General features: G+C 51.8%; 1 protein-coding gene across 5 annotated transcripts in view; it reads right to left on the reverse strand.

Annotated features, from left to right (window-relative positions):
• The window catches only part of LOC122369347 (neurexin-1-like), a 64,667-nt gene that overhangs the window by 31,773 nt on the left and 8,433 nt on the right, over positions 1 to 24,461 (reverse strand). For 3 of the 5 annotated variants that reach the window (XM_043344027.1, XM_043344026.1, XM_043344024.1), the window contains exons 3-8: positions 13,065 to 13,214; positions 9,360 to 9,448; positions 5,656 to 5,727; positions 4,585 to 4,614; positions 1,278 to 1,436; positions 448 to 600 (exon numbers count right to left, since the gene is read on the reverse strand). In XM_043344027.1, the coding sequence (XP_043199962.1) occupies positions 448 to 600; positions 1,278 to 1,436; positions 4,585 to 4,614; positions 5,656 to 5,727; positions 9,360 to 9,448; positions 13,065 to 13,214 (653 nt within the window). The remainder of the gene's footprint in view (positions 1 to 447; positions 601 to 1,277; positions 1,437 to 4,584; positions 4,615 to 5,655; positions 5,728 to 9,359; positions 9,449 to 13,064; positions 13,215 to 24,461) is intronic. The other 2 variants (XM_043344029.1, XM_043344025.1) reach the window with 1 other exon arrangement.

Consider the following 24,461-nt stretch of genomic DNA (forward strand, 5'->3'; position numbering starts at 1 on the left):
AAGACGCTAATTTACTTTAAATATTGCTTAATTCTTTACATGCTTGCATGATCAAAGTTTCGAGGAACCCAGTGACTGTCTAGTTCATCAAATAATGGAGTGTAAGAGTCACCACAGGTCGTCCTTTACGGGGAGAAAAAAGATGACTAAACACCTGTCGTAAGCAGCCTACAAAGAAAATGGTTGAACTTAAATGTACAAAAGAAAACAGCACCTGAAAGCAGTTTGGCACTTTGCTAGCATGAAGACTACAAACATGGTAACATAACGGCTCATAACCTAGACCCCTGAAGCTACACCGCCAGTCGAGCCCCTGTCGGGAGCCTGCTGGGACAAAGAAGACAAAACCCTGACACCAACAGTTCGTTCAGCACGTCCAGTTCTCCCTCACTGACCAGGTAGGAGCCGCGGGACGCGAAGGATGTTCAGCACGTCGCCCCCACTCACCAGGTAGGAGCCGCGGGACGCGAAGGACACGGGGTCGGCCGCCTCGATGCTCTGGCACATGTATTCGACCCGTCCCTGGACGGCTATCAGCGGGTTACCGGTGCGGCTCAGTTCGATCAGGTCCAGGTGCAGTGAGTCGGCCCGGTACTCGACCTGAAACATGGTGAATAGAGAAGGGGTCAGGCCGTGGTCGAAGTGTGTATGGATGGGTCGGGCTACCTATGCTAAGCAGAGTCGACAATGGGCATGGCTCTCGTTTCACCCACCCACGTCAGGCAGTGTGCTGACTGCTGACCATCCCGTTCCGCCAGTAGTGGGGCGGACCCTGCCTGCTTACCCCGCAGGTAGATATATGAGAATAGGATTCTGCTTGGGAATGATGCTGAATGCAAATAAACGCCTCTGAAATGGCAACTGCTGTGTTCTTGTCATGGGCATCCCTCTAATGACAATTACGCTTTTTCTTTTCTCTTTTGCTGTCTGATTTATGTTTATTCGTGCCTGCGATATTATTTCCCGAAAATGTTATTCTCTACTACTTTAAACTTTCATTACAAGTGACTTTTATACGCCCCATATATCTACTCTGATATCAAGAAGTTCGGTACATTCGGCGCCACATTTTCCCTTGCGGCCCCGTGGGTGACCTTTAGAATCCCAACTCTGAGCAGTGGCCACACCGGGTCCACTGAGACCTAGGACCGCCATTCGGCGACCTTTGGCTGCAGTCAGAAGCTGCCGATAGGGACCGCAGAGACTGAAAGCCGTGCTCCGCTCAGACCATACATCGCCTCCCCCGCAGGGCTGCGTAGCCGCGCCGGTACACCCACCTTCCTGAGACAGCCGACGAAGTTGTGTCGCGCCTGGCTGCCGGGCAGACTGGACGTGTCGTTACTGCCGGCCACGAAGAGCCGCGACGACGTGAGGTAGGTGAAGGGTCCAGACGTGGTGCCCCGCTCCGTGTACACGCCGTCCACGTTGATAGACACCTGAGGGCGCGGTGGGGGTCAGCGGGGACGGTCTTTGCTATACTTCGGACCACAGGTGCATCGGCTAGGTCGAGTCAGAGGGATGCGTCGGTTTGGGCCAGGGGATATCTGCGGAGTTCTGTTACGGTGTTAGAAGGGTACATACGTCTTTGGGTGCGAAATTCCGGTCGCAGGGGATGTCGTGGCTCGAGTCAGCAGGACTTAGTGGTGGTTATTTGTAAACGTAGTCATGTAGGCAGTGGCTCAGTTAGGGCTCCTATTTTTTTATCCATGATGCCTCTTAAAAGCGTTCCTTTTTTAATTAATCCCTTCATCCCTTTTACTGTGTGAATATTGTTTTTTTTTCCGAGAACGAATGTCATCTTCATTTTTGTGAGGTAAAATGCTGCAATCCATGAAGAAATTTGATTGCTCGTCAATTAAGTATATCTTTTTGATACGTGTGGAGGACCGAGGTGCACTGCGTATACACTGTTCACATACATAAATACACGCATATTTAATTCTACGAAAGAGAGGCTTATGCCAATGCTTCTGGACAGGTTTCTGGGTACGAATCATGACCTGTGGACTCGTAAACAATGCGCTGTTTCCGGAGGCCGAATCTTATGCCAGGACTGCCTCGCACACAGTGTTTTGCCTATGTCGCCAGATAGATTAATATTCATGCTGGTGTGTCGCATGCTAGGTCATTAATATCACCGGCATCTCTCATTAATATTTAGCTGAGAGACTCTGCCAGCAGTGAGATGTCCGCTCGCAACTGACACTGCCTGACAGTACCGGGCCTGTTTAAATGTTCAACTCATAATATAACATCATCATCAGAGCATCAGCATCATCAGAGCTGAATGAAAACAAGACTGGTCTGTTCTATTGGTTGAAGATGTCCTGAATTTGCCACCTGTCTAGTTCGCTGACGAGCCCCGCTTTATTCACCTTCCGTCAGCAAAACTGTCGGTTCTGAGGGCTGATTGCGTCGTATGCCGACTCGGCACCAGGTTCGCAGACTGATCATCGAATAGTCTCCGGTTCCTCGGGAGTCAGCTTCAAGCGTCACGTAATCTGAGTTTGCACGAGTTGGTATGGTACATACAAACTCCTCGCGTGACCAGCATTCATGCCAATGCGCTATTTATGGCAAGCCGCGTTAGCTGGCCCTTTCCACGTCCATTCTTATTTGCATTCGACCTAACATCGTCCAATGCATCAGCGTATGCGACTCTCGCTGCTCAGTCTGTTAGGTCACTGTAAGTATTGCACAGAACCAGTAGCGGGCTCCATGTACCAGTCGGCCTGTCTGCAGCGTCTGGCGGGGCCTCCCGGCCGGAGTGGACGGCCCCTTACGAGTCCAATGGGCCGCCCGAGTGAAGCCATCATTACTGCCGGCAGCGCCGAGCGGAGATGACAGTGTCTGGCGCGGCAGACAGCGAACTCATTTCGGTCCACATTATGCGTCATCAGGCAGCGACGCAACTGTTTTCCGCTCGGCAAGTTTTAATGAATGTGCTCTGGACAACTTTAGCAGAATGTTTCAAATGTGCTGAAGTGATTCAGCGAAATAGAAAACTAGTGAAGCCCTTTAGACCGAACACAATTGAACAAGCTTCTATACATGTTTGGTGTGTTTCATAAATACGATGTAACATTCTGATTTGCAGTGACATTTCCTGGTTCCATCGTCATCTGCCTAGATTTCCAAGTGTTCTCATTATCTGTCATTGAATGAGCATTTCTCCGGGCTGTATATCAGCCGTTCTCTCATCGGGACACCGTGTCCGAGTCACCAGCAGCTCCCTCCGAGAGGGACCTCCTCGGTCACCTGTCAACTCCACTCCACCTCTCAGAACCACTGTCCGGGCCCTCTGGCGCCACCAGTTCTCTGTGAAGGAGCTGCTGTTGGGCCGCTGTCGCCGGCTGAAGGAGTGTCGCCGCTCGTGGCGTGCCGCGCAGGGCGTGGTCAGCTCTGAAGCACCCGTGCGGCGCCGGCCATCGGTCTGTGGCCGGCGCTGGCGGTGACGGCCGGGCCGCGGCCGCCGGCCATCGGTCACACCGTGTCAGTGGGGTCGCCGCGGCCTCGTTAGGGGTGGTGGGTGGGTGCCCGGGGACCGCACCCCGCCCCCTCCGAGTGGGCCCATTGGTCACCGCCCGGTCAGCCGCAGGCGTCCCGTGTGGCGACGGTACAGGGGACGGGGCGCTCTGGGTCACTCGGAGGTCACCCGGGTACGCTCGAAGGTCAGCCAGCGGATGACACTTAAAAGTCACCCGAAGCGTACTCATTGACCATCCGGATGACTCATTGATGTCATAAGGATATTTTATGGTTGAGATTAGACCTAGATAACGCAGTTTTTACGAATTTTTCCGGTTACTATTTACATGTATGCCGAACAACGCCAGGCATTTCGTAACTGTCGGGCTTTCCGTTGCGCAACACGTCCTCATCATATACCTCTGACACACAACTATACACGAGGAAAACCCAAGCTATCTTCTCCATGGAGCAGCTGTCCCAATTCCCTCCATCTGACCATCACCTGGCATACCCGCGGAGCCTCCCGCCCGACCCGGCGGACCTGACAAGTGACGAGGCGGTGACCTCGCTGCACTGGGACGGACCCGGGGAATACCCAGAGAGCGCGGGATGGGACGCGGTCTTTCCAGGCGAGATCTGGGACGCTGTTGGCGATTGGTGGTGGGTATGACAGCTTGAGCTACCCAGCTGATCAGTTACAGGGATTTCGCACTCGCTGACGTCTGAGCTATGCTGCGGATGAACAGGGAACTCCGGAGAGAAATGAATGACGTCATACGCCTCCAGAGACGTGGCCAGGTTACAGGTATCGAGAGACATTTCACAAGTGTCATCCTGAGTGGCCATCAAGTTGCTGGCTCTCGGATAATCCTGAAATTGGCTCGACGTATTTGACTGTTGAAGTGAACTGTGATAGTCTTTGTGGGGATAATGGTAAACGTATTGCAGGATGGAAAGGGACATTACATTATGCGGTTTATCGACCGTCCGACAGTCAATGCTTATTGCTTATGGCAAACTGTTCATTACCACATATTCCTGCGTTAGATACAAAGCACATTTCCATCGACCGTACTCAGAGAGCACACATTTGCCGCAATGCGCGGTACTTACATAGCAAACGCTGTGTCCGGAGCCCACGAGCTGCGGCAGCCAAAGAAAAAGCCATTGTGTCAGGTTCGGCCGGTAGCTGTGCGCGCGGCTCCCAGCGAAGCGCACAAGCCCGCCGGTTCGTTAGCGAGGCACGCCGACACAACACAGACACACACACACGCACACACAAACAGACACGCTGAAAATTGAGACCTGACAAAGTCTTAGGCAAGGCAAGGCATTAGTAGCATCAGTGTTTCTTACAAAGATGATGTTATCGTGTTTTTCATGCAGAAGAGAGTGAAAGCTGAAGTGTTGACGTCAACGACCACAATGTCAAGCAAAACAGTACAATCACCTGTAAGCATCGTTCACTTGTTGCTTATAAACAACTTTTTACAAAAATGTTTACATGAGTTGAATTGATGTCGATTGTCGCAAACAATTTTACTGTTTTTCCTTTTTCTTTTTAATTGGCATAGAGCCATTGGCATACCTCTACATGTGATAATGGCTCTATTCGGAGCAGCAGAGATTTGCTGTACCTATCCCGTTCAATCCCTCTTTGGCTTTAGCTGGAACCTCGCGTCATTAAACCATACTCTGCCAGATCAGCAAGTGCTACTGAGATAAGTTTTTTTTTATTGTCCACATATTGTGTAGTATCTAACAATGCTCTTCCAGTGATTAAACATCCCAAGTGTCCTTCTCAATCATCCATTTACTGTGGGACCATTCTATGCGACTCTTTTCGGTGAGGACGGCTCTCACTTCATTGTCCCCACCTAGCTCTTTCTCGTGATCGCGGTGACCTGACTTTGGTCGTCAGAAATGGCCCACTCATATTTTACCAGCCGCCCTCGCAGGCTCCGATAGGCATCATTTAACGTTAGAAATAAGTTACAAGTTTAACAATTAGGAGAATGCTGGGAAGTGATGAAAAGTTATCTGTACAAACGCTCACACAAAGAAGGTGTAGCCTGTGCCAGGCTGCAAGCATGCTTTCGTGTGTTAGTTGAGCGCGACTCCCGGCGCTCGCTTAGGGCAGGAGACAGGTCGAGAAAGTGGTGACCTCAGGTAGGTCATCCTTACCTCTTTGGCCATCCTGTTGACGGTGACCTTGTGCCACTGGTCGTCATGGAAACTGACTCCGACCGGGCGCACCTGTGCGAAGTAGAGACGGTGAGAAATAGTCAGTCAAAGTATACGTAAACAAACAAAACTGAACTGTTGGCGAGACTCGGGGACAAACACATCAACACATCGTGGTTTGGGTACTTGGTATGTCGGCAGGACTGTCCTCGGACAACAGGTGCTGTAAACACTGCTACCGCGGTGGGTGGCCGACATCTTAGTGTGCTGGGCTACTGAGGAGCGCATTGTCGGTGGCCCATCAACCGTGATGGCCCGGCTGAGGGAGCCGTTCTGGAAAAGGCTCACGCTACAATCTGGTGGCGCCGGACGGCCGCGCGCCGGCCGGCAGTGCCGCTATTGGACGGCCCTTTATTGGTGTGGAGCTCGGGTCGCCGGCGCCGCGCTCGAACCAATAATCCCGCCGGAAGATTCATTGGCTGCTCGTGCAGACGGCGCTCCGTGCCGAGCCGGACGGTCACGGAACACGGGACTGCGGTCACGAAACATGACACTGCAGTCACGGAGCACTGGATTGTGGTAATGGAACACTGCACTGCGGTCACGAAACATGGCTTTGCAGTAACGGAACACTGGACTGTGCAAATGGAACACGGCCTTGTAGTCACGGAACACAGGATCCGGGTTCACGGAACATTGGATTGATCACGGAACACGACCTCGTGGTCACGGAACATTGGACTTTTGTCACGAAGCACTGGACTCTGGTCACGGGACACTGCTCGCGGAACACAGGACTGTGCTCACAGAGCACTGGTCTGCAGTTACGAAATTTAACTTTGCAGTCACGGAACACAAGACTGGCAATGTGGCACGATCCTGCCGTCACGGAGCAGCAGAATTTGATAACGGAGCACTGGACTGTGGGCTCACGAAGCATGGCATTGGTCACGACGGAGTACTGGACTGTGATAATGGAACACGAGCATGTAGTCGCAGAACAAAACACAGATTTGGTAACAGAACACGACCTTGCAGTCACGGAACATTGGGCTGTGGTAATGGAGTAAGATCCTGTGATCACGGACCCGACTCTGCTGTCACGGAACACTGGACAGACGACATTATGCGTGCATCAATCCCGCCAACTTTGAAGCAGCTTTCCAGCCCTTCCCACGACTGCCAAAATTACATCTGAGAGCGTCCAAATAAAAAAGACTGACGAACTTCAACCGCATTTAGTGTCGGGCTTTGGCATACAGAAGAAACGGAACGACCTTGACCTTTTCGTCTTAGCGAGACTAACAGTCGAGAAACTCGGGCGTTGTTTATCTTCTCGCCGGCGTCGTCTTCTGCGGTGTGTTGACCTTCATTTATCATTCCGTTCGCCGGCTCGGCTCATCGCTCATCCGCGATGCGCCTGTCATCTCGCCGCGATACCGATCTGAATCCGCGATGCAAATCCGTCGACGGCCCGGTGTGGTGCGTCTGCTCGTCCGGCGCGACGCGGCCGGGTTCCGAGGGTAATCCCACACATCCTGTCACCCTCCGCGTCCGAAACGACGCCGCTCGCGAAAACACGGAGCTTATGTGTGCAGGCACGCACCAGCGCGGCGATTCAAGACGTGAGATATGGTGTATTATGGAAAGTACCTGGGCTGTTGTGCGCGAGTGTCAAGCAATGGGTACTGTTCCGTCGAAAGATGATGCTAGCTCATTTCTCTGAACCATATGAGATAAGTTATAGATGAGTAAATCTGAATCTATGTTTCTGGAAGTGTGGGAATTTTGATAAATACTAGAAGCTTTAGCAAGGTTTTGTACAGACCCGTTCCTCAACTATTAAAAATAAGTGTTTATGAAGACCTTTTTTACCTTTTACAGAATTACCTAAAAATATGAATATTCTCAACATCTCGCTCTTTGAAAACACAAGACTTCATACTGATCAACCATTCTTTTCGAAATGTGCTCCCCACATTTATCGGCGTCATCAACCCTAATTAGGTATTTCTGATTAGGTAATGTTTTATTGCTTTTCTCGTGACGCCTCGTTTCCATAAGCACTCCATCACTGGTCTCCGGACGCCCTCGTCGGCCCACTCCTCGCCCTCCGTCCGATGACCCGTCCTCCGTTCGTTGACCCGTCCCCTGATGACTCTGTCGGAGCCGACGTTCTCTGTCGGTCTCGACTGCGACCCCCGGCGGCCGGTCTGGCAGTGCCGCCGTCACACCCCGTGCCCATGTCGTCACGGCCAGTCACCGTCAATCATAAGGTCAGCCATGCACAAGCGCTTATTTATACTGGCACAAGGCTGCGACGTTTGTGGCGTGTCGGCGACAGCGACGGACGAGCGCGGGCGTCCTTGACCTGGGCAAATCAATCTCGCCACACGCAGTTCGGAGAGGAGCTTTACGCATTGAGCAGTTCCCCGACGTAGAAGGGTCCTCTACGTGGCATGGATAGTGTTGGCGGTGCCTATACATTCGTTTCGAGCTGGATGAAGGTGTTCTAACCCGTCCTTTTGACGACGCTCCGGTCGGTCCGGGCTTGGATGACGATGCCCCCGCCCGTGGCCTGGGCGTCGCCGCGGCTGGCAAGGTGCCGCCCGGGCACGGCTCGACGGCGTGCGGCGGCGCCCCGCGGCGCGGCGCGGCAGATCTCGGCTCGGCACCCGTCTCCGGGGGCCGATATGACAGCAGGCGCCGTGTCAGCCCGGCTAACAGCCGCATCGGTCACCGACGACCGACCGCCGACCGCCTGCCGACCGGTCCGCGCCGCGGGCAACCGCTCAGCCGAGGTGGGGCGTGAGTCGCCGGCGCCGCAGAAACGATTTGGTGGCGTGAGATGGGCAGTGGCTATTTCAATGAGATGAAACTAGTTGGTGTTTTAGATGTGGATTAGTGAAGAACGAAGAAAATCTATGACATTGTCCTTTATACTGACGTGGTGTGCCCGAAACGATAGGGTCTGTTTTTACTAATCCTTCGTCTTGTTCAGTGCCCTTTTCATCTATAGCGTTGCGAATGAGCTTGATCGTTATAATCGTGCGGAGCAAAACATTCGGATAGATTGTCATAAATCGTCATTGGTCTATGTGGACGAAATCCGTCAAGCTCTATTTCGCTTACTTAGCCCGTTTCAATATCAATTAACATTTTTATGCTTCCCTTTGCTCCTCCGTCATAATTGCTACCGACGCCGCATTTTCTCGTGTAATTACGCAGAAGGTGGCGTGGCCCCCGGTGCCGTGTCTGTCGTGGGCGCCGCAGTCTGTCAGCGACTGTCACCGGCCACCCGTCTGTCAACGGGCTGTCAGCGGCCGCCGCGCGCCGCGCGTTAAACAGCCGCGGCGGCTCGCGGCCGAGCGCTGAGCTGAGAGCGTGTCACTCGCCGGCCCGCTCTGAACGGCGCTGACAGTGGCAAGGTGTCGGCCGAAAATTCGCATAGAACAGCGCTGGCTGGCTCGATAGCCCGCTACCCCCATCGGTCGGTGCCACTTTGTCATGGCTAGTCCGCCAGCCGGTGCGGCGTTACAGCCCCGACTGGCGTTGACAGCGGTCAGATACCTCGCCGGCCAGTGCTAGTTACACAGCACTAACCAGCACTGACTGGCCCGATACCCCGCTGTCAGTGGCCGATATACCCCTCCGGGCGGTGTCACAGCGCCCGGCGCAGATAGTTCTGAGTGACGGGGTCTCACCTTGGAGCGCAGCGCCCCGCTGCCGAGACTGACGGCCAGACTGATACCGCCGTCCATCAGAGACAGCGTCATGTAGTCGTCGCCGTCCCCTGCGAAAACAGAGTCCATATCAACCAACTGTGGGAGGGAATCGTCTCCGTCCCTTGCGAAAAGCAAGCAGATCGGGCCACATTAGCGGTCATATTCGGATCATCTCTCAACCCGCACGCATAAACGCTCATTGAGATAATGTAAAATACGTCAGGGTTTATTGAGAAATGATTTAAAATACCTTTTGCCAACAGTCATTGGGTTCCTGTGGGTATTTTAATTGATAAACTATATATATTGGGTAGGTTATGTGAGTTATATGCGTTCGGTTATTTCGGCGCAGATCACAAAACATCCGCCGGCGCCGTGGTGGAGCCTGAGTCATTGTGCCGCAGAACGCTGTGTTATATCTCTGAACAACCTCCAAAACTGTAGCGTTTCATTCCTGAAGCGAATTACTGGAACACACATGCTTGAGGGCAAGCTTAATTTGCAATTTACATGCAAATGAGACCATAACCATGTCTGAGGATTCTCAGTCTGTTCTACGAAAACCATGGGCAGCTGAACAGCGAGTCCAGCTGCCCACATTGTCCGCAAAAGTGGCATTCTGTGTGGGTGGGCCTGGCGCCGCCCGCTCCCCGCCCTCCCCCCGCGACCACACTGACCTGCACCGGTCACGTGACCGCCTCCGGCAATTCGGGGGCCGTCTGGATCGACCGGGCCAGAGGCCACGAGGCTCCTCATTGGCCGACTACTGGTGTGTTTCTTTGTGTTTGTGCGTCGCAGCGCGACAGAAACTCATGGATAATCCGTCATTAGCCCAGCAGTGTTGATTTTGGCTCGTGTCCAAACAGATTCGGTCACAATTTGGTCACAAGGCTCTTTTCATTGGAACTTGTTCATTGATCTGCATTCATCGACCCATTCATTGCGAGCGGCTGGTAATATCCGGCTCGGAGCAGTGGCTGCAATAGTCTCTGATAGGCTCTGTCTGCCACATTGCCCGGGCCAATCCGCCGGCGCAACGACCATTCATCCTGAGTGCTATTGGTTCTTCAGCTACGGCATGCCCTGCCGTGTATATCCGTCGGTCTCTTATTCAGCGCTCGTCCAATGTCGTCCAATGCCCGTCTGGGGATGACAGCCCTCTGAGCCGGACAGACCGGTGGTAGGCCGGCGGTGACCACGGTATCCCCGGATCCATCACAGTGCGCCCGGATCCATCACGGGGGTCGCACGGATCCATCACGGGGTCGCCCGGACGCCGGCCGGTCCCGGGTGACAGGTCGTGATCCCAGTATTGTCTCGGGGTGTGAGGGAGCGTCTCTGACGGTCCCCAACGGACGGACTTATGTCGGGCCACAGACCAAGTAGTCTGTGGTTCACATGCTGTGGAGCCGACAGCATCCGTCCTCAGGTCGTAACTGCTAGGAGATAGATGGTGGCATCCTTTTACATTGTTTTCTGTGAGTTTGTTTTTCCTGTCACTGCTGTTGCTCGCATGCTGTTTCAGTCGTCACAGGCATGACACGCTCACCGTTATATTCATCTGATTCATCAGTTTTGTCAGCCCTTCTATCCTGTTTAAAAATGTCCGCGTAACTCTTACTCAATCAGCACCCTGGGTGAACACTGCCGGGTCTCTGTAATCACCGAACCCGTGTCTCTGGTCCCGCGGGAGCAGCCCTCCCCCCCCCCCCTGGTGCTGTTGGGCGGTGTTGGCGGGTCACTCGGTCCCGCTCGGCCGATTACCCGGCAATCAATACACGCTGCGTGCCGTCCCTCCCCGGCCGGCGCTTCCTTCTCCCTGCACCCCGCGGCCCCGCCCCATCTCCCCGGCTCCTCTGCACGAGTCCCGGTCAACTGGCCCGTATGTACTCCCTGGTCGGAAAGGAGCAGGAGTTAATCGCTATGTTTGGCTCTATATTTTGTCATGAAATTGATTTAAGATTGATGTTATAATGATTGATTGTTGTTAAATTTCAGGCATTTTCGTACTCGAGTGTATTCAACGCTCTATTGAAATTAATTACTTTTTATATTTATTGTCATTTGTCCGTAAAACATATGTTGGCTTGGCAAAATATGGGAAATCATTTCAACTAGGGATATTCATCCTAGGTCAGTTGTTGTCCTGAGACCTGAGTTCCTGAGTTTCAATAGAGTTGTTGTCCTGCAACCGGATGCCAATCCTTTCCCAAAATTCCTAAAGGCTTCTTATATTTTTTTTGTGTTTTTTTTTTTAATTTGATAAGTTGATTGTAAAATCAACCTGTTGCTGAAATTGCCATCACTTTTTGAAGAGGCTTTACAATTCTCAGTTCAAAATGCACGTATTTTTCCATCGCACTCGCGGAGTCTGGCGGTGCTGTGGTTGCCGCCCCCTTACCCAGCGGGGCGGGGCCGTGCTCGGGGAGGGGGGCAGCGTGTGTTACTGTTGGTGCCTGGTCCGCTGCCACGCTGCTGATCCGTCCGACTTCGTCACTCGTCTCGCGGCCAGCAATAGAGCCAGCACCACAGTGACGCCCCCGGCCCGAATTAGACCGGCTGCCGCCCAACTGAGCTGCCTAATCTAATTTAAACGGGCCTACGTCAGTCACACCACATCGCCGTGCAGGGTCGCTGTCCTCGACGGACGCTGTTTTGTCCCGGGACCTGTGCTGAGCAACCTCTGCCGCGACGGAGAGGGGCCCATCAGGAGGCCAGTGAGGATGGTATAGAACGCTATAAGTACTGATCAGCCTCCCCATCCGCAGGTCAGAACATCCGCTTCAGCCTCTCCATCCGCAGGACAGAATGTTTTGTCCCTCGGTCATTCTGTTGTCGAAGGTACTTGATGCTGGTAGAGCTTGGTTCTCCTCATTTGATGCAGCTTAGTTGGAGGTTGGACTAAACTCAATGCCGTTGTGGTGGTGTAGCCAAGATGCATTTTTCATTTGACGGAGGCTGGCCAGCGGTGCTCCGTGACCGATTGTAACAGGACGGGGGGGGGGGGGGTGAAGCTAACTACACAAACACCCGTCTTTGATTCCGTCAACATACATCGAGGATAGGGTGCAGTGCATTGCACGGAGAGGAGTCACCCGGTCGACCTGGTTTTTAAAGACAGCAGATCAGTCGAGTAAGGGCCATGACTGCCCCGTGCAAAGAGCATGAGGTACAGCTCGAAATAGGAATGTGGGGACACGGGCCGAAGTTACCCATTTTAAGTCATGATAATAATGAGGGACTGTGGTGAATGGTAACCAGACATGACTGCCACTGGGTTTTAGTGAGGTGATAAGCTGGAAAATGGCCCACGAACTGCATAAGGAAGTAATATCCTGTGCTGTGTTATTTCACATGTTCACGACATCGTTTGGACCATATGGTCTTGTTAGTATGCATGGTGCATGCATGCTAGTTAGGCCGCCGACTGCTGTGTCATTTCATATAATTCCCCTTTTATTTGAAAAATAAGCCGCAGTCAAAAGGAGTTTATAACCCGCTGTGAACTTTGCTGTTATAACTCATTCCAATGCAGTATCGAAGCAAGACATTGTACAATTATGCTTCAAAATATGTGTTGCAATAATGCTAAACATGGTTTCCATCAGTTTATGGAGCGAGTGCACCAGGCGCTAGTCTAGGCGTTTGCTATGTATTCATGTTTCTGACAACTGCGCCCCTTACCTGTGTAGAAGAGGAGACCGTTGGGCTGCGCCGTCTTGAAGAACATGGAGAGGTTGTCGCTGGTGCTGGCGATGGCGCCGCCGCCCGTGTTGGTGAGGTCGTAGGTCATGTACTCGGCGCCGCGGAATGTGGCCTCGGACGGTGGCTTCTCTGTGGGGCAGGAAACACCGGTCACACGAGCGCACCGGACGGGAGGGCGGAGCAGAGCAGAGCGGATGTGCGGTCAGGTGAAACGGAATCAGGGCACAGTGGGATAGTAGCGGCTGCATGAAATGGGCCACGAACACAACAGGTTGCGGGCAACTCGGGCACGGTAAAGCGGGTTAGAAAAATAAGCAGCAAAACGGATTGCCTGAATAGCTCTCGGAATGATAACTGACAAAGCTGACCGAAACTAGAATAAAAAATAACAATTTCCACTCAGAAGCGTGCTGAATTTGAATTTATATTGTATAACTTGATTTTGATAATATAATGTTATGTTGTTAATATTAATCTTATACTTTACATTAAATTAAATTCAAAACTTAAGATTGCAAAATGTCATTACAGAACTTGTTGCTCGTACAAAACTCGTTGCTCGTACCACCTTGTGAGGTCTCAGTACGGCAGATGTCCACTGTTCATGATGTGCATTACGCCATCTTCCTTCGTTCTCTTTCTCAGACGGTCCGCACTCCGCAGATCCGTGGGCGTGCCCGTGTCACATTTCTCAGCGCCCGTATAACACGGCACAGCCAATTAGCAAAACGGTGTGTGCTTTGTATTACCCAGCAAAAGCGCATCCACCTATACGGGATTGCATATCCTGGACAGGATTTGAAGTAAATTTGAATTGAAATAAGACATTTGATGAATCTTTTATTTGTTAATTTATTCTTCTATATTATGCTGACATGCTGAAACTATCATCGGAGAGCGCGCGCACTGCTGCTGCCCTCCACGTGAAAAACTAATCAGCCTACTGCCGGACCTTGCGAGATCCGTGGCCGAACCAATGCCAACATTCGGTTGCGACTCACTACATTGGACGGCTCCAATGCGGCAATTGCTATGAACTATCAATGAGCTTTAAAACTTTTTTTAATCGTCCCGTTGTGCTGCAATTTTCATCGTGGATGACCAAACGTGTGATTGACCTCAATGCATACTGGCCCTGCACAAGCGGTACCTTGTGGAATTTGGAGGAACCGGCAGAATAGCTGTGCATCATGTGCCCTGCTATTTAAATAGCTAATGTTAATGAGAAGCAGCAACATTCAGCAAATTGGTTTCAACATTTGCACTCGATTTGCGATCTTATTTAATTCCCTTACATGCCTGCAAGGCTTGCAAGCTGAGCAAGTTGAGCATATTTCTTGTTCATTCTTGTATAGGTCGGCCTTAGGCATGCGATTTAGTGCTTGGTTGATTAAGCAATTACGTCTCAGAAGAAGTACTAACGTCATGGCGGCTCATCTAATAATATTATGCATGAATCATGTCTGTCATATCTCAGACTGTCTCCAATCGATGTCAGCTAGCTGGACGTTATGTCGGGCTGCGCGGCGGGCCGGCGGCCAGTTTACGGGCCACCATTCGCACCAGCTGCCCCCCACTATTTTTCATTCCGTCATTCTGGCTGTGCGCTGAATTGAAACGGGACAGGCCGAAGCGGCTGGGCCCTGGAAAACACCTGGCGCCCCTTCGGACCAGAAGCTGCATTTATATTAACGTCAGTTTTCTGATAATTCTGAGCGACAGTATGAGGCGGCTCCTAAATTATGCGTGCATCTGGAATTTATGTATCTGAGAGCGTCCCAGTTAATTGCATCACCTTCCTCTGAAACACGGGCGCAGGATATCGTCAAAACTTGATAACGTTCGCAACTGAAATATTATTTCCGTATTCATTCTTGGAAATTGATGGCTAGTAATAAATAAAAGTGTTTTTTATGCTCACGAATGTTTATGCCGATGTCGCTCTTCTTCAACCAGCTCGGCAGAGAATTGAAGTCGGGTTGTCGCGGCGGCGGCGGCGGCTGTCCCCTCCGGCGGCGGTGGTGTAAGGTTTGTTTGCGTCCCGGCGCGGCGCGTCAACAGGAGGGGCCCGGGCTGAGCCGAGCCGCGTGTCGACGGATTATTTATTCATTGGACGGCCAGCAGCGGCGCCAGTTCAATTAGTTTCAGACGTGATCAGTGCTAAGAAAGCCCGCGCAACCCAGAAAAAAACTGCGCCCGCGGCATCCTCGTGGGAAATTGCCGGCGGCGGATTTTCGGAAAGTTACTTTTTCTAAGAAGAGTATTAATAACAACAGTCCAGAATTGCTTGCCAAACGAGTAAGCCTTCCGTGTCAATGCGGGGATGTAAAAGTTTGGTAGTGGTATATGGCTTGCCGTGAGCTGTCACAGTGACGAGTTAAGACTGCAGTGTGTTGTGCAGCCGTGTCACCGCCCTCGCCCGTGTCCTGAGCTGACTGACGGCCATGATCAGCCCAACGTCTCTGATTGATCGACCCTCCTATTATTGTGGTTTGTTTATTTGCACTGGTGGCTATAAATAACGTTCGGTGAGAGTTACGGTTATTATTGTATTAGATCAACATTTATCCTGCTCTTAGAGCTACATTGGCAGCAGTATGACATCGATCGGCAGGAACCGTCCAAAACACATTCAGACTGTTTGATATGTGTATATCACCTTCGGTGGTGTCCAAGCTAAATTAAACGAAGAATTTACGAAGTATTGAAGAACATGGTGAAAAATAGCGTAATGAATCTGAAAATGTATTGAGACTTATCCAAAATCACCTGATCGAACCTCTGCCATGGAGTTCAACAGTTGTACAGTTAAATGCGTGTATACTGTTCTTTGCATAGTGTTTTATATATTTTAGCTGCAGTGATGGAGCTAAATATGAACATAAGTAAGTGTACAGGGAAATGTATGTATGTAGTACAGAATGTAGATGTGGATGAATGTGCGAGCTAACAGCATCCCTTTTTATCACCTATCTGGCCGTAAAATGTGCAACAAATTACCAATGAAATGGGTCACTCTGAGACGATTAATACCAATCACACTTAATATTCTATCATATGTGACGGCCTAATTCGCTCAATGATCCTTAAATCTAGCGTTAATCTTTTCTGGCGATGGCTGAGAGCCTCTTTCATTCTTTGATTAGTGGGCAGTCATTAGTCGATCAAAGAAAGGTATAAGATCGCTCCTTTGCCCTCTCGCAGTCGCTGATAGGCTCGTCTGGGATGACGTTTTCGCGGCGATTTCGGCGCAGTGGTGCCAAATGACGGCGCCGTGTCACGCTGCCAGGCCTGGTATGTCGCGGAAAGATGACGACTGCCGCGCCTGTCACACGCAATTAGTGGGGTCAGCTCTGTCATCGGGACCCCCTACAGCGTTCAGTGTGTGTCACCGGAAAGGTAATGAGCTGGACGGACCGGCAAACCCGCCAGTTTATCGAGACAAGGGCAGTTTTACACACAGGGGATCTTAGCCTGGAATGTCGTCACCGTTGTAAATGACGGTGGTTGGAGATGATGGAACCCAGACGCACCATGAGCAAGGTATTGTGAGTAACGACCCGTATAGAACGTCGATGTGTAGGATGCGCCTTTTAAAAGTAAAGTGCATAATTTATTGTAGGAAAAACACTTGCGATTTCGAAATGGAAACCTTAAAGGATCGTATGCTTTACTCCAGAGCCGAAGTCCGTGTAGTGGTGGTCCTGCAGCCCTTCATAGATCATACCAGTGATCCCACCTGTTCTCCTCAAACAAGGAAGGTCAGTGACGTGACCTCTACAGGCAGCGGCTTTGACCAAACACCCGCTTGCACGGCGGTATCATTTAGCCCCCCACCCTCCCCTCCCGCTCCGCCCCGCCAGCCACGGTGTCCACTGGTTTCCCCAGTGCTGATCACTCGCCACCGCCTCGCGGCTCCGGAGTAAGCCCGTGATCAGCCCGCCCGCCCGCGGTGCCCGCGGTGTCCGCTAGTTTCCCAGTTGTTGATCTCTGGTACGGTTTGATCCGTAAGCCACCCGCCCGCTGCGGCGGGCCCGTGTGACGGTGACGGGCCACTTGGCCGCTCCTGCCAATGCCAACAGCCGGACTCGTTTGTGGAATTTCGTGCTGACCGGTGGCTACCGGGGTCGCTCACCTGCCGCTGAGACGAGGCGCGGGCGCTCAGCTCCTCTAAAGTGTCCGGCTACCGGCCGGTCGGATACCTACTCGTTTTTACCCAGGACGGGTTCTGTGGTTTAGGTGGTTTATGAAAAGTGCCGACCGGAGATGTCTTGCGTTATCGGCTTATGAAGATCGTGTTGGTGAATGTACTGACTGGTGAAGTGACCTTTGGCTTATGCAGCCATCTGACAGCTGACCGCTGAACGGAGTGACCTTCCCAGCAGCCAGCATACATGATTGACTAGTGGATACTTACCTGCCCATATTTATTATGCAATGGAATGAGATACCTATATGAAAGCTTACCTGAATGTGCTAGCCTATTTTGTTCGCTATTTCAACGCCAGCGCTAACAGTCGCCTAATTTCGATAATAAGGTTAACGTAATAGCCTCATTACTTCAGGCAGCCTGTTTTGTACTTTAATCTCCGTGCTCAGCGGGATAACATAATCGAGGCGACGTGGTGTGCCATGAAAGCAGTTGTTCGGCCTTCCGAATATCAAGAGAACAGGTGTTTGAGGACCTTGTTTTAAACGCTCTAACCAGCTTCGGAAACCTTAAGCCTTGCATTTGATTTTATGCAAGGTCTGTGTAATTCGTTTTATGACATAAGAGCCGAATTTGATTCTAGCTTTCAAACTGAGATTATACGAATTTCGATGCAATTCAATCATTGTAATTGTTCTCGGTTTTCCTATCAGTCGCTACTTGTTAAGCAGCTCAGCGATACTGAGCATGGAATATCCTTTGTTGTGCGCTGAATAGGTCTGGGTCAACCATTCCCGGTAACTAAATTGTGTCAGGAGTGGCGCTCCTATGTATGCTCAAGCTCATGTACATATATGGCGTGTTTGAATTTTACCGCGTCGGCGGACGGTGACGGTGTTGGCTGTAGTCAACTGTAACTGGGTTGGCTCGTCAGCCCTCGGCCGGGCCGAAACAGCCGCAATGCCAGATCGGTGCCGGCATCTCGGCGGTCCCGGGCCGCCGCGGCGCGTCGCTGACAGACGAGCCTATTCCAGTTGGCGCTCCGACACGAGTGTGGCTTTGTGTGCCGCCTCCGGCGCTCGTCGGCCTGCCACCCGGGGTGTGCCGCCCTCGAGACCCCTCCCCGCCCCCAGGGGGGCCCGCAGTCCGCCCCCCCCCCCAAGAGGGTCCCCGGAGCCCGCCCCGGCCCGAGCGGACCGATCCGGCGTGACACCGCCGCCCCGCCGAGTTCCGACTGCCAAAAAACGACACCAACAACAGCAGCCGGCTGGCGACGGACCGATTGGAGTGACGTCACATGCTAACCGGGTGATGACGTCATATTTGCTGTCGCATGGTCCTTTCTGACACTAAGCAACCTTTATTGCTAAAATAGCTGGAATCATGAGCAGGAATATTCTGTACAAAATGTGTTACCTAATTGGTATCACTTACCCTATGTAAGAGCCAATTCATAGCAGAATTTCTCGAATGTTTAATTCGCCACATGTGGCACTACCATTTTTTAGCAGGTCACTAGTGATCAGAAACCAGAACGTCTCGTCTCATCTCATTATGCACTTACCACCCTGCCTGTAAATTACTCGGTTGATGTATTTACCAACAGGTTTTTATCGCCATCATATATCAGCGATCGCCGTCGGGCCAGAACCCGTGCATCACTGGGGGTGGCAGCGGCGCCAAACACGCAGGTACAGCCTTCACGAGCATGGTAGAGGAAGACAGGAGAGATTGCCGGCGAGAACAAGTCGAGATACTGCTGCGGGAAGCATGGGGACTGGGGTGCGGGAGAAATGAGGGGCTAATGCGGTAGAAAGCGGAAGAGATAGTGCGATTGGAAGAAGGCGAAGCACTTCGTAGGGATGAAGTTTGGAGTTTGAGACGCCCTGGCGAAGACAGAAAAGACACCGCGTCAGAAGGTGCATGTGATACCTACGGCGTCGGGAGACAGACGAGGAAGTGCAGTGGTAGGAAGACGAGACGCAGCTCCCGTCTCGGCGCGGCACATCCACGCTACCGATCCGCCGGCTCTGCGTCATCGCAAACACATCAGTGATCGCTGCAAACAGCCGACGCGAAGCCCCGCGCCCGGCTCTGAGCGATCAGAAGCCCCGCAGGACCGACCCACGGGAGACCGCCCCGCGAGCATCCATCGGCCGCGCGCGCCGAGCGTGTGCGTGTCGAACAACTCTGTCTGACACGCTGAGGATCAGAACCGTTCACAGGACTGAGACGGTGAATTTTCAGAGGATTATACGAGCTCCACCCTGTGCGGGGACCTCGTACCGCGAGTTTCGGAAACCAAATGGCTCACGCAGACGCTGTATTTCCCAATAGTCCGGTCGCAATAAAGCGAGATGGGCCATCACGTCGAATGCAATGTCCCGACGGCACGGTGCGTTCGTAACTGGTCAGTGGTCCCGACGCGACGCGATCGGTGCGCCGCGTCCGACGGTCTCAGGGTCGCTACGTGCCGGCAGCAGGGCAGCTTGGGCTAAATCCGGACCGTAACCGAACAATGAGGCGCAGTTGAGTCGGGTCTGGTCAGAACCAATATCGATAGGTCATCGGTCGTTGTTCCCTGACCTTGGTCACTGACATTGGTGTCCCATGTCACTTTTTCGTTGACCTTATCAAGACGAGGTTACCGACCTGTTAATCACCGTGGTCACATTGCTCACCGGCTCACTGACTGCGGTTGGTGGTCAGCACTCAGCTCCCACAAGACTAGGCCTGACTGGTCGCTGATCTGATCAACGCTCGGCTTGACGGGTGGTAGCCAGCTGACAGGCAGGCCGGTCAGCGGTCAGCCAGTGGTCAGCGGTCAGCGCGTCAGCTAGCAAGCAGCGGTCTGTGGTTGGTGGAGTCTGAGAGCTGAGCTCGCAAATGTCGGGAGTTGGGGTTCGTCGTTCTTCAGACGTCAATACTGCACGCCGCTGCCCTAACCGCAGTAATCTGTCACCCCGGAGACTGGTCTCTGATCACCGAAAAAATCCTCCTGGCGCTCTCAGACGGCCGTCCTGTCTGTCGTCTTCGACCCGCCCCCGCCTCAGTCTCCCCTCCTCCCTCCCACAGCCCAAACCCCCTCCCCCTCCCCCACCCAAGCCGCCGCCGCTGGGGCATTCCACGTCAAATCAAACACCGAAATCCGTCATCCCCTTCGATTTTTCTGAAAATTTGTAGGCAGACTGGGCATGGTTCAAAACTGAGTTACGTATAATATTTTCGAAATTTGATAACGTATCGCTGAGATATAGGTCATCGAATATAGCGAAAAATGCCACGCATCAATTTTTTAAATGGCTATAACTCTGGTTCCTTTTCTGGTATCAAAATGATATTAACAGGGTCTTATAGGCAATTGATAAGGCTTTGATTTTTTATTATAAAATTAAATTGAAGTGACCTTGAAATGCATTTGACCTTGAATTAAAACAGAAAAATTTAAATAGCAAAAAACACGTCACCTTCGATTTGGGTAATTTTTACATATTATGTCCGTCACAATGTTCCCAACCATCTGTGAAAAAATTGGAGTGGGCCATTCATAACTTTCGCGGCAAACGCCGTTTTCATGCATCAACATCACGCAACCGCGCGTGACCTTGAAAGACAGAGTCAAGACATGCTTGCTTGTGTACACTTTCTGAAATGAATGATTGCTGATTAGTGATATCCCAAACTCTGCGAGAATGGAAATGCATAGTCATCGTAGTCAAGCAGTCACGTTCCATAGTAAAAGTGTCTCAGGCAAACGGTATTTTGCGGTGAATTTTGAGCCGTGTGGAAATGCATCATGAAGTAAATTCAACGAAAACATTATCACGCAACGATATCTTCACGTCTTTTGATCTTCACTATCCGAAAGAACATACATTTTTTAGTATGTATGGGGAATTTCTAGTTAATCCAATAATAAATATGGCAGTTAGAGGCCTGCTAAGAGTAACATGTCGCCGGCTGAGGCGGGCTCGGCCGATGCGGGAAACGCAGCAATCACAATTTTGTGTTTACACGTTCATATTTCAATTGTTTACCAACCGATTTTCAAAATTCTTTCACCATAAGATTGCCTGTACATTTCTTAGTCTTCTCACAAAATTTGACGCGAATCGAACGTAATCAGCGGTAGGGAGCGCGATGTAAAGACGGAACCGTTCCGTTCCGTCCCGGCACAGTCTACAATTCAGGCGGCGCGTAGCGGTCGGCGCCGGCTGCCGAGTCGCCGCGTCGCTGCGGGGACAGGATGTTCACTTTACACCGCTATTACTAGAACAGTTGTGAACCGATTTTCTTATTGCTTGCACGATGAGATGTCCAATTCAATTCTTGACAGGTAGCCATAATTAATTTCGCATTAATCTTATGAGATATTGGCGAAAAACAGGAGGGGTGGGCGAAATTCGCTCTTCCCCCTCCACTGCGCGTGCTAACATACGTTTGCATATGTGCAATTTTCTTCAAAACTTATGAATGGCCCACTCTAATTTTTTCACAGGTTGTTAAGAATATGGTAGGCAATAAAATATATGAAAATGAGCCAAATCGAAGGTGACGTGTTTTTTGCTATTTCAATATTTGTGCTTAAGAACAGAGTTAAGCAATTTTCAAGGTCATATATTTAAGTAGGTGCAATTCTAAACAAATGCTTAAGAAATTACCTAAACAGTAAGGTTTATTTCATTCAAATCAAACAAGTACAACCAAAGTTATGGTTGTTCAAAAATATAAATATGCAACATTTTGTAAAAATTTGATGCCCTATATTTAGAAGACCTGTGGTCAGAATGTGCAAAAAACATCAATGTAATGTCCGGGGCCACACAGGAACTCGCTCACAAATTTATACTGAAATCGCTGATGGTAAGGTGCAAAACAGCCGATTTTTGTTCGATTTGACGTGGAATGCCCCCGCTGTCACCCCAGCCGCGATGGACGGGCCACGTTGGCAGCCAAGGCTCGACAGTCACACCGCTGCCGCCGGCTTCCAAAGGTCGGTCGTGCCCGAACCGGCACCGTTCTGAGACGGGCTGGTGCCCAGAGCCACAGAACGGAGACGGTACCCCGAGCTAACGCCGGCTGAAGTCAAAAGTCAGCCAAGGTCATGGTGTCATCTGTTTAGATGAAGAATGACAAGAAGGCTTTGGGCTACTTCTCTCATTTTTATCTTGCATGCTGTGTCTTACACGTTCCTGGGTCTATATTTTTTTATGCTGATTTTAGTTGTAGAGTGGCAAAGGGGAAACGAAGATTTGCCACATATAAGTTGATTGTTCTCGGCATAAAGACCAGCCTGCGGGCATAAGGCTCTGAGCTGCAATGATGAATGCATATTGCGTAGCTCGTCCGATTACATTATAATCGGCAGCATGGAATCGAATTAGATGCGGAGGACAGTGCTCGTCGAAAACATTTTACCAGCGATATAGTGAAGTTCCGCCCAAAGCTGCATATCCTACCGAACCGGATCTTATCAGATGCGATAAGAAGTGGCGGGCTGTCTGTAGTGGTTTGTCATAGCTGGAGAGCTCCGATCCTGAGCTGCGCTCGTGCATTCAATCATGCAGTCCAAATTAGCGAGAAACGCCGAAAGAATTTGTTTGCTCAACGGACTGCATGCCAGCGCGCGACCTTATCGTTCCATTGGTAGTCATCGTTTGCCGACACTGTATACCGCTGAGCCAAACACAGCGGACTGGGCTGGGGTTCCTGAGGTGGACCGGGGCTGGCGAGGGGAGAGACAGCGGCATCTTGGGAAAACCAGCGAGGCTGCCACTGAGGACCGTAACTGCGGCAAGACTGAGGACCGAGCAGTTGTTAGCGGAACCGGGGGTGGGCCAGCCAGCTGTCAGTGATCCGTTCGACGGCACCCGATCGATCATGACCCGTCATACAGTCCCGCGGATCGCCGTCATGCCGTTTGAGGAACCTCGCACACCGTATGAAGAATCTCGTTATTTCGTGTGAAGAACTCCGTTATGCCATTTGAAGAGCTGCAGCATAACGTCTGCAGAACCTTGTTACACCGGCACAGTCACCCTGTCAAACTGATCCCGCCTCAGTATGCATATCGGAGGCTCTGTGACACTGCACCTCCCTCTGCATTAGCTTGGTAGTCCGGCCGACCGCGTCAACCGAGACTTGCTCAGAGGGAGGGAGGGGGGATTTCGGCGACATGACCGTGATGACGCGCTGACCGGCCAGACACTTGTCCGAGCAGCGGTGACCCGCTGGTTAACGCGACACCGGCGGGTGATTACCTAATGGATGGTGAGTTCAACAGGGAGTGGGATGGTCCCTGCTGTTGAATTTAGAGTCGAAAGCTGACACGGTGTTTGTTTCAACCCGCTGGCTGTTGACGTATAAATATCAGAGGTCATGAACACACGCACCAGTGCAGCGCGATATGAAAATGCGAGTCGCCACCGTATATTCCATCGGCTTATCGCCTGACCCTGGCCTGGCGCCGTTCAGTTTCTGTCCACGTGCACTGGCCGGCGACCAATTGGAGCCAGTGTCCACACTTCATAGGACGGCGCCGGTCGGCGGAGAGCAGCCCGTTTAATTCGCTCGGACGGCGCCCGGCCGCCGAATGGCCCGGTTAATGGGGCACACCGTGCCGCCCCGAGGATTCAGCGGCGCTCTGATAATCCGCCGGATCATCCCCGCTGGCTCTGCGGCAGCAGTTGGACCGGCGCCGGTTCCCCGAACGGACCCGATTGTGGTCGATATGTCCAATGAGAGCTCAGCGGTCCGGCTCCGGTACTTCAACTGGAGAGCTGATACGGACCGGACTCCAATACCGCCACAGCCGTGCTGAAAAGGGCGGAATTGTCTGCATTCCTGTCACGTGGCGAGTCGCCCTGACTGCGTTCGATTCGGGTGGGCGCTGATCGGTGCAGTGGCTTTCGAGGGGAGCAAGCTACACCTCGGGTTGAGGGGCCGGTTAGAGTGAAGCGAATTACACTCCGGAATGAGGGGCCGGTCCGAGTGCTCTTGACCGGCGTCGATCCATCAGTCCAGTGCTTTGAGGCGCCGCCGCCGAAGTTAGTCTGGGCAGCGTAATCCATCAAAGGCGTCTCCCGTTGATGTCCGGAACATTTAATATACGACATTATTGGCTCTGATCGCGGGTCAAGTCTATCGAAGCCGCTCGATCTAGGTGGCTGTCGGGGGACCGGAGAAGGAAGTGGGCCCTGTTGGTCTAATGGTCTCCCGGAGACAGA

This window comes from Amphibalanus amphitrite, unplaced genomic scaffold, assembly GCF_019059575.1.
Source record: "Amphibalanus amphitrite isolate SeventyFive unplaced genomic scaffold, NRLGWU_Aamphi_draft 001027F_arrow, whole genome shotgun sequence".
NCBI lineage: Eukaryota > Metazoa > Arthropoda > Thecostraca > Balanomorpha > Balanidae > Amphibalanus > Amphibalanus amphitrite.